Source organism: Penicillium crustosum (genome assembly GCF_028827405.1).
Source record: "Penicillium crustosum strain IBT 35664 chromosome Unknown utg000003l_segment0_segment0, whole genome shotgun sequence".
NCBI lineage: Eukaryota > Fungi > Ascomycota > Eurotiomycetes > Eurotiales > Aspergillaceae > Penicillium > Penicillium crustosum.
The window spans coordinates 5052453-5067469 of NW_026623124.1; the positions used below are offsets into that span (position 1 = coordinate 5052453).

General features: G+C 50.3%; 6 protein-coding genes across 6 annotated transcripts; 2 read left to right on the plus strand and 4 right to left on the minus strand.

Annotated features, from left to right (window-relative positions):
- Positions 1–755: 755 nt before the first annotated feature.
- On the minus strand, positions 756–1641 carry N7487_009021 (golgi SNAP receptor complex member 2 family protein; the record flags this gene model as incomplete). The annotated part of the gene is made up of 4 exons (XM_056876751.1): positions 756–1199; positions 1254–1435; positions 1491–1590; positions 1639–1641. The coding sequence occupies 4 exons, from the start codon at positions 1639–1641 to the stop codon at positions 756–758; spliced, it is 729 nt and encodes a 242-aa protein (XP_056728939.1).
- Positions 1642–2084: 443 nt separating this feature from the next.
- Positions 2085–2843, minus strand: N7487_009022 (uncharacterized protein; the record flags this gene model as incomplete). Its single annotated transcript, XM_056876752.1, has 3 exons — positions 2085–2218; positions 2280–2726; positions 2773–2843. 3 exons carry the CDS (start codon positions 2841–2843, stop codon positions 2185–2187), a joined length of 552 nt encoding a protein of 183 aa, XP_056728940.1. The 3' UTR covers positions 2085–2184.
- Positions 2844–3455: 612 nt separating this feature from the next.
- N7487_009023 (putative pyruvate dehydrogenase complex, dihydrolipoamide acetyltransferase component) lies at positions 3456–5099 on the minus strand (the record flags this gene model as incomplete). Its single annotated transcript, XM_056876753.1, has 4 exons — positions 3456–4532; positions 4599–4822; positions 4882–4931; positions 4990–5099. The coding sequence occupies 4 exons, from the start codon at positions 5097–5099 to the stop codon at positions 3456–3458; spliced, it is 1461 nt and encodes a 486-aa protein (XP_056728941.1).
- Positions 5100–5830: 731 nt separating this feature from the next.
- Positions 5831–11840, plus strand: N7487_009024 (Arf family guanine nucleotide exchange factor SEC7; the record flags this gene model as incomplete). The annotated part of the gene is made up of 4 exons (XM_056876754.1): positions 5831–7593; positions 7645–9920; positions 9973–11359; positions 11418–11840. The coding sequence occupies 4 exons, from the start codon at positions 5831–5833 to the stop codon at positions 11752–11754; spliced, it is 5763 nt and encodes a 1920-aa protein (XP_056728942.1). The 3' UTR covers positions 11755–11840.
- Positions 11841–11914: 74 nt separating this feature from the next.
- Positions 11915–12766, minus strand: N7487_009025 (bifunctional precorrin-2 dehydrogenase/sirohydrochlorin ferrochelatase MET8; the record flags this gene model as incomplete). The annotated part of the gene is made up of 3 exons (XM_056876755.1): positions 11915–12044; positions 12103–12584; positions 12674–12766. The coding sequence occupies 3 exons, from the start codon at positions 12764–12766 to the stop codon at positions 11915–11917; spliced, it is 705 nt and encodes a 234-aa protein (XP_056728943.1).
- Positions 12767–12856: 90 nt separating this feature from the next.
- N7487_009026 (ribose phosphate diphosphokinase subunit PRS1) lies at positions 12857–15005 on the plus strand. The gene is made up of 4 exons (XM_056876756.1): positions 12857–13208; positions 13309–13451; positions 13506–14557; positions 14610–15005. Exons 1-4 carry the CDS (start codon positions 12950–12952, stop codon positions 14638–14640), a joined length of 1485 nt encoding a protein of 494 aa, XP_056728944.1. The 5' UTR covers positions 12857–12949; the 3' UTR covers positions 14641–15005.
- Positions 15006–15017: the final 12 nt, after the last annotated feature.

The following is a 15017-nucleotide window of genomic DNA, read 5'->3' on the forward strand; positions in this document are numbered from 1 at the left end:
TTTATTAGTGGACTATTATGTAGATGTAGTAATTATTTAATTCTTGTTTGTTATAGGTGAGAAGAAATATCAATGTCTTAACCATCTAAATAATATCTGCTTCCCATACTACCGATACTACATAGTATAGTCCGTATAGAATGGTTATATCCCGTTCCCGGAGCAATGGATGTAGTGGACTTCTGCATGTGGTATCGCATCATCTTGCCAAGGCAATTATTTTCATGTGCCAAAAGTACGAAATACGAAACTATTGACAAAAACTACAATGCCTGAAGATTATATGCAATGAAAGGTGTGACTATGGAATACCTAAGTATAGTTATAAATTAGTTACTATGTATGCTCATATAGTATCCCGAGGTCATCGACACTCCAATTGCACCCAACGCTTACATTGTATACCTAGGTAGTCGATAATGACCTTGTGATCAGGAATTTCCTAACTAAATTCAGACCCATGCAATATATTTGTATATTTCAAGGAATAATAGCTAGTGATGGACCATAGTTGCACCTAGCATATACGAGCACACACACACACACACATATATACATTTACAATAACACACTCCCGGCTAAACATAGACACTTGATTGGCAATAAGGACATCAATTGCAAAGACCAAACGCCGACGCTGATGAACCCAATACAAGATACAAGACCACACCCTACCCAGGTAAACCCCGAGAACCCTCGCCAGCTCCCAAGTATACCCACCCAGGCAAAGATCAATAACACATAGCAATATAATCCTACCGCAAGAAGTGCAGCACTGCCCAGCAGAACAGGAAGAAAATCACCACTCCGCCCCAGAAAATCCACTTATCCTGACGCGCCCGCCGCTCCACCATCCGGATTGTATCGCCGCTCACACCAAGCGTGTTCGCAACGCTGTACAGTCGCCGTTGTGTGCCCTTTAGTACCTCACGCTGCTGCCCTAGGTCGGCGAGGACCGCTCTTCCTCGGTCTAGGAAATCATCGAGTTGGTTGTGTGTGTTGGAGAAGAAGGATTGCTCGCGCAGCGCGTTGGTTTCGCGGTTGTAGTCTGCCGGCCTAGCGCCAAAGCTGAGACCGGAGGACGAGGGTGCAAAGGCGGAGGTGCTCTGTGGGAGTGAGGACTGCGCATAGGGGTTCTCCGGTGTTGCGGCGTGGTGTGGGCGACGGCCTAGGAGTTCATTGCGGTTGCTAACCGATTGCTGGTATGGAGTCAGTATTGAAAATACTTCACGAAAGGGTTGTTGGCCACATACTGCATCCTCACGTTCTTTGCGGAGTCGATCGAATTGTGTTCGGTAGTCTGCGAGCTCACTTCGGAAGTTCTTGATGCGGTCGAATGCCTTTTGTTGTTTCTCGGGAATCAGTTCCTTCTTGGAGAGCGCTGAGTAGTCATCGACAGTGCGGGAAAGTGATGCCAAGGAAGCTGCCAGCTGGCCTAGGAGCTTGAAGTCAATATATTGCGTTGCAAAGAGTTGGTGGTAGGAGCGCACCTTGTAACGCGGGTGACGAAGTGGTTGGGGACTGTGAAAAGGTGTCCAGATCACGGCGGATGGACGATGATTGCTTTAAAGCAGAGTTGAATAGCGAGTTCTGTTCATGTCAGCTGTGTAAACCTATCGCGGGGGAAGTGCAATATACCATTTTGTGAATGCCTCGTATAGATTGGAGATTTGGATTGCTTTGATACTCGGTAAGTTGTGGAAAGGGGAGCACTAGGGATGGTAACAAGATGAGTAAGATATAACAAGCTCCTGAGCTAATGGCTTTTTTTTTTTCTCACAAACACCCAAGGTGGTCATCAACTGATCCAACCCGAGGCCAGATGGTCTTGTTTGGGCCCATTCTGACGTAGTTCACCGCCTTCAGGTACAATGCATTCTATACTCTGTAGTTACAACGTACATCTCCAAGTCCTTGAGATATTTTTAGATTCTGCGAGGTATCTCAAGTTCGATTATCTACACAAGTTGTGATCGCTAAAGAAACCATACTCTGTCATAAGTTACAACTGCTAAAACTTCGAATGGAAAATGATATCGTCGTTTAAGGTACTGGTACAGTCGATCCAATCCGACTCCATTTCCGCCAAATGAACAAAATGCAAAACCACAGAAGAGCTGGAATGGTATATCAAGATAAAGCAATTAGGCAACACCAGGAAGAAAGAGATGAAACGCTGCACATCTATTTGGGGGGGAACTTGTTCTGCAGGAACCACCTAGACTATGGATTAGCATCATCGCCATACTCATCACTGCGGAAATACACTCAGAACTTACTTGCTCACGAAGTAGTCCACCGCACCAAAGATTCCAACAGCACCGGCAGATAGTCCTACCAGCTCCCAGGAGAGGTTGCCCCGCGCGTGTTGCTTGTAGGCACCGAAGCCGAGGCCTGCGCCGACCACAGTTGCGATAGCGGCATTGGCAAGGAATACAGGGTTGCTAGTGTTCTCATAGATTCCACTGCTCTTCACCTTGTGGGCCTTGGCCTTCTTCTTTTCCTCGTCCTCGCGCTTCGCCTTCTCCTCGGCTTCGCGCTCTATCCGCTCCGCTTGGGTGGTGGTTTGAACATCTTGCTCGAGGAAGTCGGACTCCACAGTCTGCACATGGGGGCTATCGACGTCGATCAACGAGGCCGTGCTCTCAGATTCATCGCGATAGATTCCGCCCACAGGAGGAGCGCGGCTGGAGTATATGTTAGTTGTGCGTAAGGGATATTTGATACTATAGACAACTCACGCCTTTGACTCGTTAGTACTGTAATTTAGACATGGGAACTTGAATACTTACGTCCTCGGGGGACTGCTTGGGGCCCTTTGCAGCTGCGTCGGCGTAAGACATGGTGATGCGCGTGAGGTTATTAGAAGGTAACGGTTCTAGGGAAATCCCGGTCAGTACCTAAAACACATATCTAGGTAGAACACCTAGAACAGAAGGTATAAACTTACAAGAAACAGATGTGGGAATGAAGGGAGTTTGAGGGGAAAAGGCAGGATTTATACCAAGGAAGCTGGGGTGTGACATCACGTCATTGACCTGGGCCCACTACCAAGGTTCCATGGGGTTAATTTCCGCAGAGATGTTGATCTCATACCTGTATGCTAGTAACATGTACCTACATATGTAGGCATATATATGGACCTTGAATATATTCTAAGATATTCTTCTATTGAAATAGTTAGTTCAAACAATAACCCATTTAGTCTATCTGACGTTAGGAATGGTCCTGACCCGAGGCATCAGCCACCTACGTGATCAGACATTCTCAGCAACTTTGCCAAAAAAAAAAACATCAAAACCGATGTAGAATAAGTCGAGGAAAATTCCATTGAGAGGATTTAAAGCTGCTAAAGAGATCAAAAACAAATGGGACCTATGTAACGGTCTAATGGGGGAGGGCAAGGTGTTTTAATACAGATTACAGATAAGTCAGAACAAAAAGAGCTTTGCTGTTTACAGCAGAAGCTCCAGAGGGTTCTCGACGACCTTCTTCAGCTCCTTGATCCATTCACCACCAACGGCACCGTCAACCACCTTGTGGTCGAAGCTACCAGTCACGACGATCTGGTCGTCCCACTCGGTAACGGTGCCCTCCTCGGTCTCGACGGGAACAGCGACCTTGCGGGTGGTGCCAACAGCCAGGATACCGGCCTGCGGGGGGTTGATGACAGCGGTGAAGCGCTCGACAGCAGCGTTCATGCCCATGTTGGAGATGGTGAAAGTGCCGCCCTGGTACTCCTCGGGCTTAAGCTTGTTCTCACGAGCACGCTTGCCAAGGTCCTTGATCTGCTTGGAGATGCTGGAGAGTCCGAGACCCTGAACGTTCTTGACAACGGGGGTGATCAGACCGGTGGGGGTGGACACAGCGACGCTGATGTCAGCGGTGTTGTGCTGACGGATCACGGCCTGGCCGTTCTCCTCGCGCCAGCTGGAGTTAACCTGGGGGACCTTCAGAAGGGCAACAGCGCAGGCCTTAACCAGGAAGTCGTTGACGGAAAGCTTGTACTGACCCTCAGCGGAAGCGTTAAGGGCCTGGCGGAGCTTCAGAAGCTTGGTAACCGAGAGAGTGGTGGAGACAAAGTAGTGGGGGTTCTCGGCCATGGACTGCTTCAGACGGTTGGCAATGGTCTTGCGCATCGAGCTGACGGGGATTTCCTCGAAGGAAGCCTCGGCAGAGGCAGAGGCAGCAGTGGTGGCGGGCTTGGCCTTCTCAACGTCCTCCTTGGTGATGACACCACCACGACCGGTACCCTTGAGGCCCTTGATGGACACACCCTTCTCGAGGGCCAAGACCTTAGCGGCGGGGCTGATAGAGGGCTCACGGTCAAGGCTGGGCTGGAGCTTCTCGCCCGAGGTCTCAGGCTCTTGGGCGGCAGGTGCCTCCTCAGCAGGGGCAGGGGCTGAGGGCTCAGCACTCTTAGGCTCCTCCTTCTGCTCAGCGGGGGCAGGCTTATCACCGCCGGCATCAGCCAGGGTGAAAGACTCGAAGGCGGAGACATCGGCAGCATCCTCAACAAGGACGGCAATGGGCTATATCAAGAGAGCAAGTTAGATTGACGAATCACTCCCCACGGAGAAAACCGGGAAATTTCTTACCTGGCCAACAGCGATATCCTTCTCGCCGCTCTCCTTGAGAACCTTGGCGAGGACACCCTCATCCTGGAACTCGAAATCCATCTGTGCCTTGTCGGTTTCGATCTCTACCAGGACATCACCGGGCTGAAGGGCATCTCCGGCATTCTTCTGCCACACACCGATGTTTCCAGCGGTCATTGTCGGCGAAAGAGCCGGCATGCTGATGAGTGTGTGGGGAGGGAAAGCTATAGATAGACATGTTAGAATTGGTATGTGGGAGAAAGGAATAAATCAATTGTCATACACTTCGAGGCGTAGAAGCGGGAAAGGGCAGAGAGCGCAGGCACCTGGGTCCTAGTGGAAAAATCATTAGCATCAACCCGCAATCACAATTGGTATTAGTGGAACACACTGAATCACCTCCTGGAGCTTAGAGGAGACCTGGGGCCGGCGCATAGCGGCGGCGCCTCTGGACATGAACATGGCGCTCGGGGTGCGCATCCGAATAGCTGACGCAACCATGGTGCCGGAGACTTGTTGTGATTATGAAAAAGAAAGGAATAAAGGCCCTTAACGCTGAGATGAGGAAATAAAAAGAGCCCGGCACAGAGGAAACGTGAAGGGCCGAGAATGGATAAGGTTGGGGTGGAAGGAGATGCCTCTAAATCACGAACTTTTCTGTTGAGCTACCTGTGGCTCCCGGTGAGAGGAGCGGCAGCGGCCTCTTCCGATATAGTCACGTGTTGTAATTTACGGTCTCAAGCTCCGGGTACGTGTATTATTGTTTTTATGGGCCAATTTGTGCCTCACCGCTTTTACTATACCCATAAGAAGAACATTGGAAAGCATCTAAAAGCAAGTTAGATTAAGGAAATACTTACTTAAAATAGAGTTTTACTGACACTGTTATTCTGAGTTGGATACCGCTATATTTTTTTTACTATAAATGGTATATAATGCATGTGAAAGACGGATAGTTAGTATGTCCAGGCATACATATGTAGGTTTACAGAACCAGACAATCAACATTCTGCTGGGTAAAACAAAGCCGGTGAGGGCCTGTGGAATCTCCGGCTCCAGCCAACCTTGACACCTGGAATCCTTGGCTGAGGTAAGCATGCATTAGTCCCGATTCGGAGAAGACACGCAGCCCCCGTCCTTACATGTCATCGCGATTGCTTCAAGCTTCCCCACGTTTGCTCGTTCGATGTTTCTGATCTAATTAGATCACTCCGCCCGGAGTCTCCTTGACCATGGCGGACACCGAACTCGGCTCTGAGCCGACTCAATCAATTGAAATGCCCGAGAAACCCGTCGAGGCCCCCGACGTACCTCCTACAGTACCAAACTCCGACGAGCCCACACTGCCCGAGCAGACTGAATCACAAGAATCAAACCAGAAGGGCGACGAGGAAGTAGCCGAGGTCCAGGAAGATGAAGAAAAACCAGACGTGCCGCCCAAGGATGAGCCTGAACAGACTGAACAAGAACCCCAAACAAACGGTCCGCCCACGATTCAGGAACCTCCCCGGGAGGACAATGATGCGATAGAAAACAGGCTGCGATCGGACTCGCGGTCAACAACTGCTACGTTTATGACGCAGCGATCTACCCCGGTTAGCTCGACAGTATTTATTGTCACGGCTCTGGACAACATCGCTGCTTCGCGGGACGCCCGGAGGGACAAAAAGCTAGAGGATGCCACACAGGTGGCCCTGGCTAATATTAAGCAACCAGATGGGCAAGCAATCGATCCGGAGCTTATCTTCCGTCCTCTGCATCTAGCAAGCAAAGCCCTCAGCATTCCTCTGCAGGTAACTGCATTGGACTGCATTGGAAAGCTGATCACATACTCCTATTTCGCATTCCCATCTGCCGAGACAGACAACAATGCCACCCGCGAACAACCTCCACTCATTGAGCGTGCTATCGATGCGATCTGCGACTGCTTCGAGAATGAAGCCACGGCGGTTGAAATCCAACAGCAGATCATCAAATCACTGTTGGCAGCGGTCCTGAACGATAAGATTGTGGTGCATGGAGCTGGTCTCCTGAAAGCCGTCCGCCAAATTTACAACATCTTTATCTACTCCAAGTCTAGTCAAAACCAGCAGATCGCTCAGGGGTCGCTTACACAAATGGTTAGCACAGTCTTTGATCGAGTGCGGACACGGATGGACCTCAAAGAGCTTCGAGTGCGAGAGCTGGAAAAGCCATCCTCCACTCTCGATGCATCGGCGAGTGATGTGGGCCAAACCTCGGAGGCAGCTTCCATGTCTGTGGCCGATCAACCCGTAACCAAAGAGCCAACCGGCGAGAAACTCACCTTACAGAGTTTCGAGTCGCCTAAGGAAGTTACCACTGTCAACGACAACGCGCCGACTACAGTTACGCGCGCTAAGCGGTCAGCAACGAGATCGATGTCGGGCATTCCCGAGGAGAGAGACGATGATAGCTCGGCCGAGGACGACGTGGACGAGATTTATGTCAAGGATGCCTTCTTGGTTTTCCGAGCGCTCTGCAAGTTGAGCCATAAAGTTTTGACTCACGAGCAGCAGCAAGATGTCAAATCCCAGAACATGAGGTCGAAGCTACTTTCGTTGCACTTGATCCACTATCTCATCAATAACCACACCGCCACCTTCATATCCCCTCTGGCAGCAATCAAGAACAGCTCATCCAGCGTCGATGGAATGAATCTTCTTCTAGCTGTACGGCCCCATTTGTGCCTGAGTCTAAGTCGCAATGGCTCGAGCGCCGTTCCTCACGTCTTTAAAGTTTGCTGTGAAATTTTCTGGCTGATGCTGAAGGACATGCGGGTTATGATGAAAAAGGAACTCGAAGTGTTCTTGAAAGAAATTTATCTGGCTATCCTCGAGAAGCGCGGGGCTCCTGCATTCCAAAAGCAGTATTTCATGGAGATCCTGGAGAGGCTAGGCGGTGATCCACGCGCTCTGGTTGAAATCTATCTCAACTATGACTGTGACAGAACCGCGCTGGAGAATATATTCCAAAAGTATGTATTACTGAATTTTTGGTCTTATTCGGCATGAACTAACCTTCTTAGTATCATTGAGCAATTGTCCCGGTACTCGAGTGTGCCGGTTGTAACATCATCTTCTCAGCAGCATCAGTACCAAGAACAGCACACAAAAATGACGTCTATTGGTTCTGAATGGCACCACCGAGGAACTCTCCCTCCCTCCTTGACAAGTGCCCACATTATCCCTACTCCGCCGCCCTCAATGCCTCACATCCCATCGGAGTACGGGTTGAAGCAGCAGGGTCTGGAATGTCTTGTGGCGATACTGCGCTCACTGGACAACTGGGCCACACATCGCACTGATGAACAGCCCGAAGCAGCCATCCCCTCTAAATCGATGGACAACTCCCGCGAGTCCTTGGACACAAGCGTGCTTGTTTCACCGCATCCTGAGTCTTTCGAGAGTGGGACCGGCCGGTCCACACCTATGCCCGAAGACGATCCAAACCAGATTGAAAAAGTCAAGCAACGAAAGATTGCTCTCACAAATGCCGTCCAACAATTCAATTTCAAGCCCAAGCGTGGCATCAAGGCCCTCCTAAAAGAAGGCTTCATCAAATCCGAGTCTCCTGAAGAGATTGCCAGCTTCATGCTTCGCACAGACCGCATTGACAAGGCCGTACTGGGGGAGTATCTTGGTGAGGGAGAGCCGGAAAACATTGCCATTATGCATGCTTTTGTCGATCTGATGGAATTCACGAAGCGACGCTTCGTTGAATCCCTGCGCTCGTTTTTGCAGCATTTCCGCCTGCCTGGTGAAGCCCAAAAGATCGATCGGTTTATGCTGAAATTTGCCGAACGGTATACAACTCAAAACCCCAATGCCTTCGCCAACGCTGACACCGCATATGTGCTTGCGTACTCGGTGATTCTACTTAACACAGATCAACACAGTTCAAAAATGAAGGGCCGCCGTATGACCAAGGAGGACTTCATCAAGAACAACCGCGGGATCAATGACAGCCAAGACCTGCCGTCCGACTATCTTGGGGCGATTTATGAGGAGATTGGAAGCAACGAAATCGTGCTATATACCGAACAGGAACATGCTGCCAACCTCAACCCTCAACCCCCCGCTCCCACTGGCCTTGCCACCAGAGCCGGACAGGTATTTGCTACCGTTGGACGAGACATCCAGGGTGAGAAATACGCACAGGCTTCTGAGGAAATGGCAAACAAGACGGAACAACTTTATCGCTCCCTCATTCGAGCCCAACGCAAGACAGCAGTTAAAGATGCGCTTTCGCACTTCATTCCCGCAACATCGGATCGTCATGTTGGCTCCATGTTCAACGTCACGTGGATGTCTTTCCTATCTGGTCTGTCTGCGCCGATGCAGGACACATCGAACCTGCAAACCATCCGGCTCTGCATGGAAGGACTCAAACTGTCCATCCGGATCAGCTGTGCCTTCGACCTAGAGACTCCTCGTGTGGCATTTGTGACCGCCTTGGCCAAGTTCACTAACCTTGGAAACGTGAGGGAGATGATGGCCAAAAATGTCGAGGCCCTGAAAGCCTTGCTCGACGTCGCCTTTACCGAGGGCAACCACCTGCAGGGCTCGTGGCGGGATGTTTTGACATGTGTCAGTCAACTTGATCGGCTCCAACTCTTGAGTGATGGTGTTGATGAGGGGTCGCTGCCTGATGTTTCAAGGGCACCGTCATCAGCGGATACCCCCCGCAGATCTATGCAAAGTACACGACGCGCTCGCCCTCGTTCTGTGAATGGGCCAACTGCTTTCCGTCCAGAAATTGCCATGGAGAGCCGTTCGGCAGATATGATACGTGGCGTGGACCGCATCTTCACCAATACTGCCAATTTGTCGCATGAGGCCATTATCGACTTCGTTCGGGCCTTGAGTGAGGTCAGCTGGCAAGAAATTCAATCTTCCGGTCACACCGATTCGCCCCGAACATACAGTTTGCAGAAGCTCGTCGAGATCAGTTACTACAACATGACTCGTGTCAGAATTGAATGGTCTAAGATCTGGGACGTCTTGGGTCAGCACTTTAATCAAGTTGGCTGCCACTCTAATACCATGGTCGTCTTCTTTGCCTTGGATTCGCTCCGGCAACTTTCAATGCGCTTCATGGAGATCGAGGAGTTGCCTGGCTTCAAGTTCCAAAAGGACTTCCTTAAGCCTTTCGAACACGTGATGGCAAACAGCACCACTGCCGCTGTCAAGGACATGATTCTGCGGTGCCTAATTCAGATGATTCAGGCCCGTGGCGACAATATTCGTTCGGGATGGAAGACCATGTTTGGTGTCTTCACAGTCGCAGCACGGGAACCCTATGGTAAGCCATGCCGCTTAATTTACTCTGTCGCTCTCGCTAACTCATCAAACAGAGGGAATCGTAAACATGGCCTTTGACCATGTCACACAGGTCTACAATACTAGATTTGGCATAGTGATCACCCAAGGTGCCTTTGCAGATCTCATTGTATGCCTGACTGAATTCTCAAAGAACTCCAAGTTTCAAAAGAAATCGCTGCAGGCAATTGAGACCCTCAGGTCTACCGTCACCAAAATGCTACGGTCCCCAGAATGTCCCCTGTCACACCGCGGTGCCTCGGCGGCCACCTTCCAGGACAATGGAACCAATCTTGCTAAACAACTTACCCGTCAATCACAAGAGGAACAATTCTGGTATCCGATTCTTATTGCATTCCAGGATGTACTTATGACAGGAGATGATCTCGAGGTCCGCTCACGGGCACTTACATACCTCTTCGATACGCTCATCCGACACGGTGGCGATTTCCCCAGGGACTTTTGGGATGTCCTCTGGAGACAGCTTCTCTGCCCGATTTTCGTGGTCCTTCAGTCTAAGTCTGAAATGTCTAAAGTTCCAAACCACGAAGACCTTTCAGTTTGGCTTTCCACGACAATGATCCAGGCGCTACGGAACATGATTACCCTGTTCACGCACTATTTTGATGCTTTGGAGTATATGCTGAGCCGATTCTTGGAACTGTTGACATTATGCATTTGTCAAGAAAATGACACGATTGCACGGATTGGCAGCAACTGCCTACAACAGCTGATTTTGCAGAATGTTGCAAAATTCAAACAGGAGCACTGGTCCCAGATTGTTGGAGCCTTCGTGGAGCTCTTCAGCAAAACGACAGCTTATGAACTTTTCACGGCTGCTGTATCGATATCTAAGCCAGCCGAGACAGTTAACGGGGACCTCACGCAGTCTCCAGATGCTGCTGTAGCAACAACAGATTTGCCTGATTCATTGGAGCCCAACGGATCCCAAAGCGCATCTTCTCTCCACGAAACTGGGGATCCTCCTGTCCAAAGTGAAGCCCGCGCTGAATTAGAAGACTATCGCCCTCAGTCCGACCAGCAGCAACCAGCAGCTGTCACTGCAGCTCGGCGTCGTTACTTCAACCGCATAATCACGAACTGCGTTCTGCAGCTACTCATGATTGAAACTGTCCACGAACTTTTCTCGAATGAAACTGTCTATGCACAGATCCCCAGTGGTGAGCTCCTCCGGCTCATGGGGCTGCTGAAAAAGAGTTACCAGTTCGCGAAGAAGTTCAACGAGGATAAAGACTTGCGGATGCAACTCTGGCGCCAGGGATTCATGAAGCAACCTCCTAATCTATTGAAGCAGGAGAGCGGCAGTGCCTCCACCTACGTGCATATTCTTTTCCGAATGTATCACGACGAGCGAGAGGAAAGACAGAGCAGCCGCGCAGAGACCGAGGCTGCACTCATTCCGTAAGTTAATTCCCCCTACTTTTTCCTCCCCCTTCCCGTCCATTGCTAATTCCACTAGACTTTGTGCGGACATTATTCGCAGTTTTGTCCGCCTTGAAGAAGACACCCAACACCGCAACATCGTCGCCTGGCGTCCGGTGGTGGTCGATGTCATTGATGGATATACCAACTTCCCGCAAGATGACTTTAATAAGCATATTGAGACCTTTTACCCGCTCGGAGTTGAGCTTCTGAGCCGTGATCTCAACCCGGAGATTCGCGTTGCCCTCCAGTCTCTGCTGCGCCGGATCGGCGAGGTTCGACTGGGCATTGCTCCGCCCAGTCCCCTGGATGTCCCTATCAGCCCGCGCAGCTCTGTCTCCCAAAAAGCCTCGCGCCGCGATAGCCAGGTCTGAGTTACTGCATGATTTTTTTGGATATCCTCGCCGCGGGCTTGATTTTCGGCGTTTTATAACCCGACTCTTCGGGGTCTTGTGTTGTCCGAGCATTTTGTTCTACTTTAGACGCATAGCTGCTGTATTGATAAGATAAAATATTTCTTGATTTGTTCCTTTTTTACTTATTTTGCACTTCCTCTGAAGTTGGGATCTTACCCGACTCATAAAAGGATAATACACTGTCCATGTCCTTTTCGGTCATCTGTACAAGGTCATCGAGGCTCCATGTCTCGCAAACACCAGACATCCTATGGTCATTAATTAGCTCACACCTTGTCGCTGAAGAACCGGGATATTGTAACCCACCATTTCATTCTCTTGGGGCCTTGGTCAGGATTCGGTGCAACCACCCGAAGCTTCTTCCGGAGTTTTCCCACATTCTCAATAGCTGCCCCCATGTTCGCTGGCAAAGTCTCCGCGATCTTTTTCCGCACAATACTGGCCAGCTTGGGCCCGTTCCCATTTGTGCTGACCATGACCTGCAATGGCCCATCGCGGTGAACACTCCCAAAATAGAAATCACATTCAGGCGGGACATCAGCGATGTTGGCAGTAATTCGCCTCTCCTTGCAGAGTTTCCACACCTGTGTTGAAGCCTCCGGGTCGTCGATAGCACAGAGCACCATGTCCACATTATCGAGATCGGATGGCTCAAAGTTTCGATCAACGTGTGTGACTTGCTTTTCTGCCACCCTGAAGGCTACTTCTTCGTTTAGTCCAGCGGCTGGACAAACCACAGTGACTCGGGCATCGGCATTGAGGGCGTGGAGGATGCGTCCAGCAGCAACCTAGGAAAGATATATAACTAGATCAGTCCCAAGCCTCAAAAAAAAAAAAAGAAAACGAGATATAGCTATTATCAATGTGAATCACGTACCTCTCCACCACCTACGACTAGTACATGCTTGTCTTTAATTTGCCAAGCGATGATCAATGACCCTCCACCTTGTACTTCTGGGAACTTTGACATGGTGGGATGTAGGAATGATGCAACTTCTTCCCCCCCGTTTATCGGCCCCCCGATAAAGAAAACTTGTACGGTGGGCGACACAATCCATCCCCGCAGTCTTCCCGAGCTTTTCCCTTCCGAACTTTTTTTCTTCTTTTTCTTTTTTCTCTTCCTTTCACGTCACTCATGTCTTTTTCTTAAATCATGCGGGGCGTCCAGATATTTTCGGGGAATTCCCACCCCGGCCTCGCAGATACTATCTGCGAGCGTTTAGGCACTGTGCCTGCCAAAGCTAACCTAGGAAAATTTGCCAATGGCGAGACCAGTGTCAATATCGGTACCTCGGTGCGGAACCAGGATGTTTACATCATTCAAAGCGGTAGCGAGAAGATTAACGATAGTGTTATGGAGCTCCTGATCATGATCTCAGCGTGCAAGGGTGGCTCAGCGAAGTCCATTACAGGTATGTTGCCGATCACTCCAGATACAAAAGCTTACCCCACTAACTCGTTTCTCTAGCGGTCATGCCGTATGCTGCCCGTCCTGTTTGACTCAAAACACAGACAATGCTGACTCTCAAATGAGATATTTCCCATACTCGCGCCAATCCAAGAAGAAGAGTCATCGTGGTGCCATCACGGCCCGCATGCTTGCCAATCTCCTCACGATCGCTGGCGTGGACCATGTGATCACCATGGACCTGCACGTATGTTTCTATGCGATGTTGAGTTTTGTAATATGGATATTGATGGGCTCCTAGGCATCCCAGATGCAAGGATTCTTCGGAAAGCCGGTCGACAACCTCTTCGCCGAACCCTTCATTGCCCGCTGGCTCCGGATGAATGTTACCGGCTGGAAAGACGCCGTGGTAGTTAGCAAGAATGCTGGCGGAACCAAGCGAGTCACCTCGCTGGCTGATACTTTGAAGCTCAACTTCGGTATCGTGACGACGGATCGTCGGCGTCCGAAGGTCCCTGTGGCCACTATGTCCGATAGCACGGTCTTCTTCGACGCCGTTGATGAAGATCCCATCTCAACCAAGGAAGCACGGCCTTTCGAACTTCATATGCATAGCTCTAACAGGACACCTGCTACACCTCCCATTCCGGAAGAGCCAGAGCCAGTCACCCCCCCTCCTGAGCGGTATCTTCTGCGCCCTGAAACCCCACCTGCGGCTCGCCGCCCATCGGAGCTGGAAGCAGCATACGAATACACGGACGTGCGTGTGCGGGATGTGATCACCGGTCGCCTGGTCCAAGGTCAATTGGTTGATGATGATTATCATATCAACGAAGAGTCACAGTCTGGTGGCACCACACCGGGAGGTGGTAGCAGCCATGACAACACAGAGGCTATTCCTGATTCTATGATTAACTCCATGATCTCCAACGTCTCATCGCAGCCTCCTGATCATGCGCTTGGTGGCTCATTTGATGCAGTGGAGTCTGACGACGAAGCTAGTGTCTGTGGCGGCCATGTCGATGAAAGGACCATCACGCTGGTGGGTGAGGTGCGTGATCGGTCTGTCTTCCTTGTCGATGATATGATTGACAAGAGCGGATCGTGGATCGCGGCTGCAGAGACTGTCGTCAAGCGCGGTGGGGCCAGCAAGGTTTACTGTATTGCCACCCATGGATTGTTCGGGGAGAACTCCTTGGATCAGATGGAAGCTTGTCGCTCAATCGACCACATTGTCGTGACCAACACTTTCCCGATCTCACCGTCGATGTTGCGGAGATCCAAAAAGTTGATTGTCATTGACGTATCGAGTCTATTGGCAGAGAGCATCCGGAGGCACCATTATGGCGAAAGGTTTGTTTTCACCGACCCTGGTGTCGTGTGACCATCTACTAACAACGAGCAGCGTCTCGGCTCTCTTCCACCTTAACGACTGATGAGGCATATGGCAGTAACGAGGAAAACAAAATAACGAAACCAAGCAAAGAGAGACCTAGATACTTTCTCTAGGGCGTTTTTGCTTACTGATGTGCAGGTTCCCCTGCAACCGTTGATGACATGATACCTATTTCCTATCAAATGAACGACCCGTTCTGGAGCTTTCCCCCTTCCTTGTTCCCCGGCTGTCCTCCCCGTTGCCACTCTGCCGTTCTCGGCCTCGTAAAGTGATCACATCACGACCCCTCAAACCAGCGATGCAGTCCACTCTGGGTTCTGCAGGAGCATCTCGTTTTCCACAAGGTGTTCTTAACGGAGCGTTGGCAGATTAAATTGGATCTTGTTTTCTTACTTCATGTTGTGTGTTCTCTTCGGA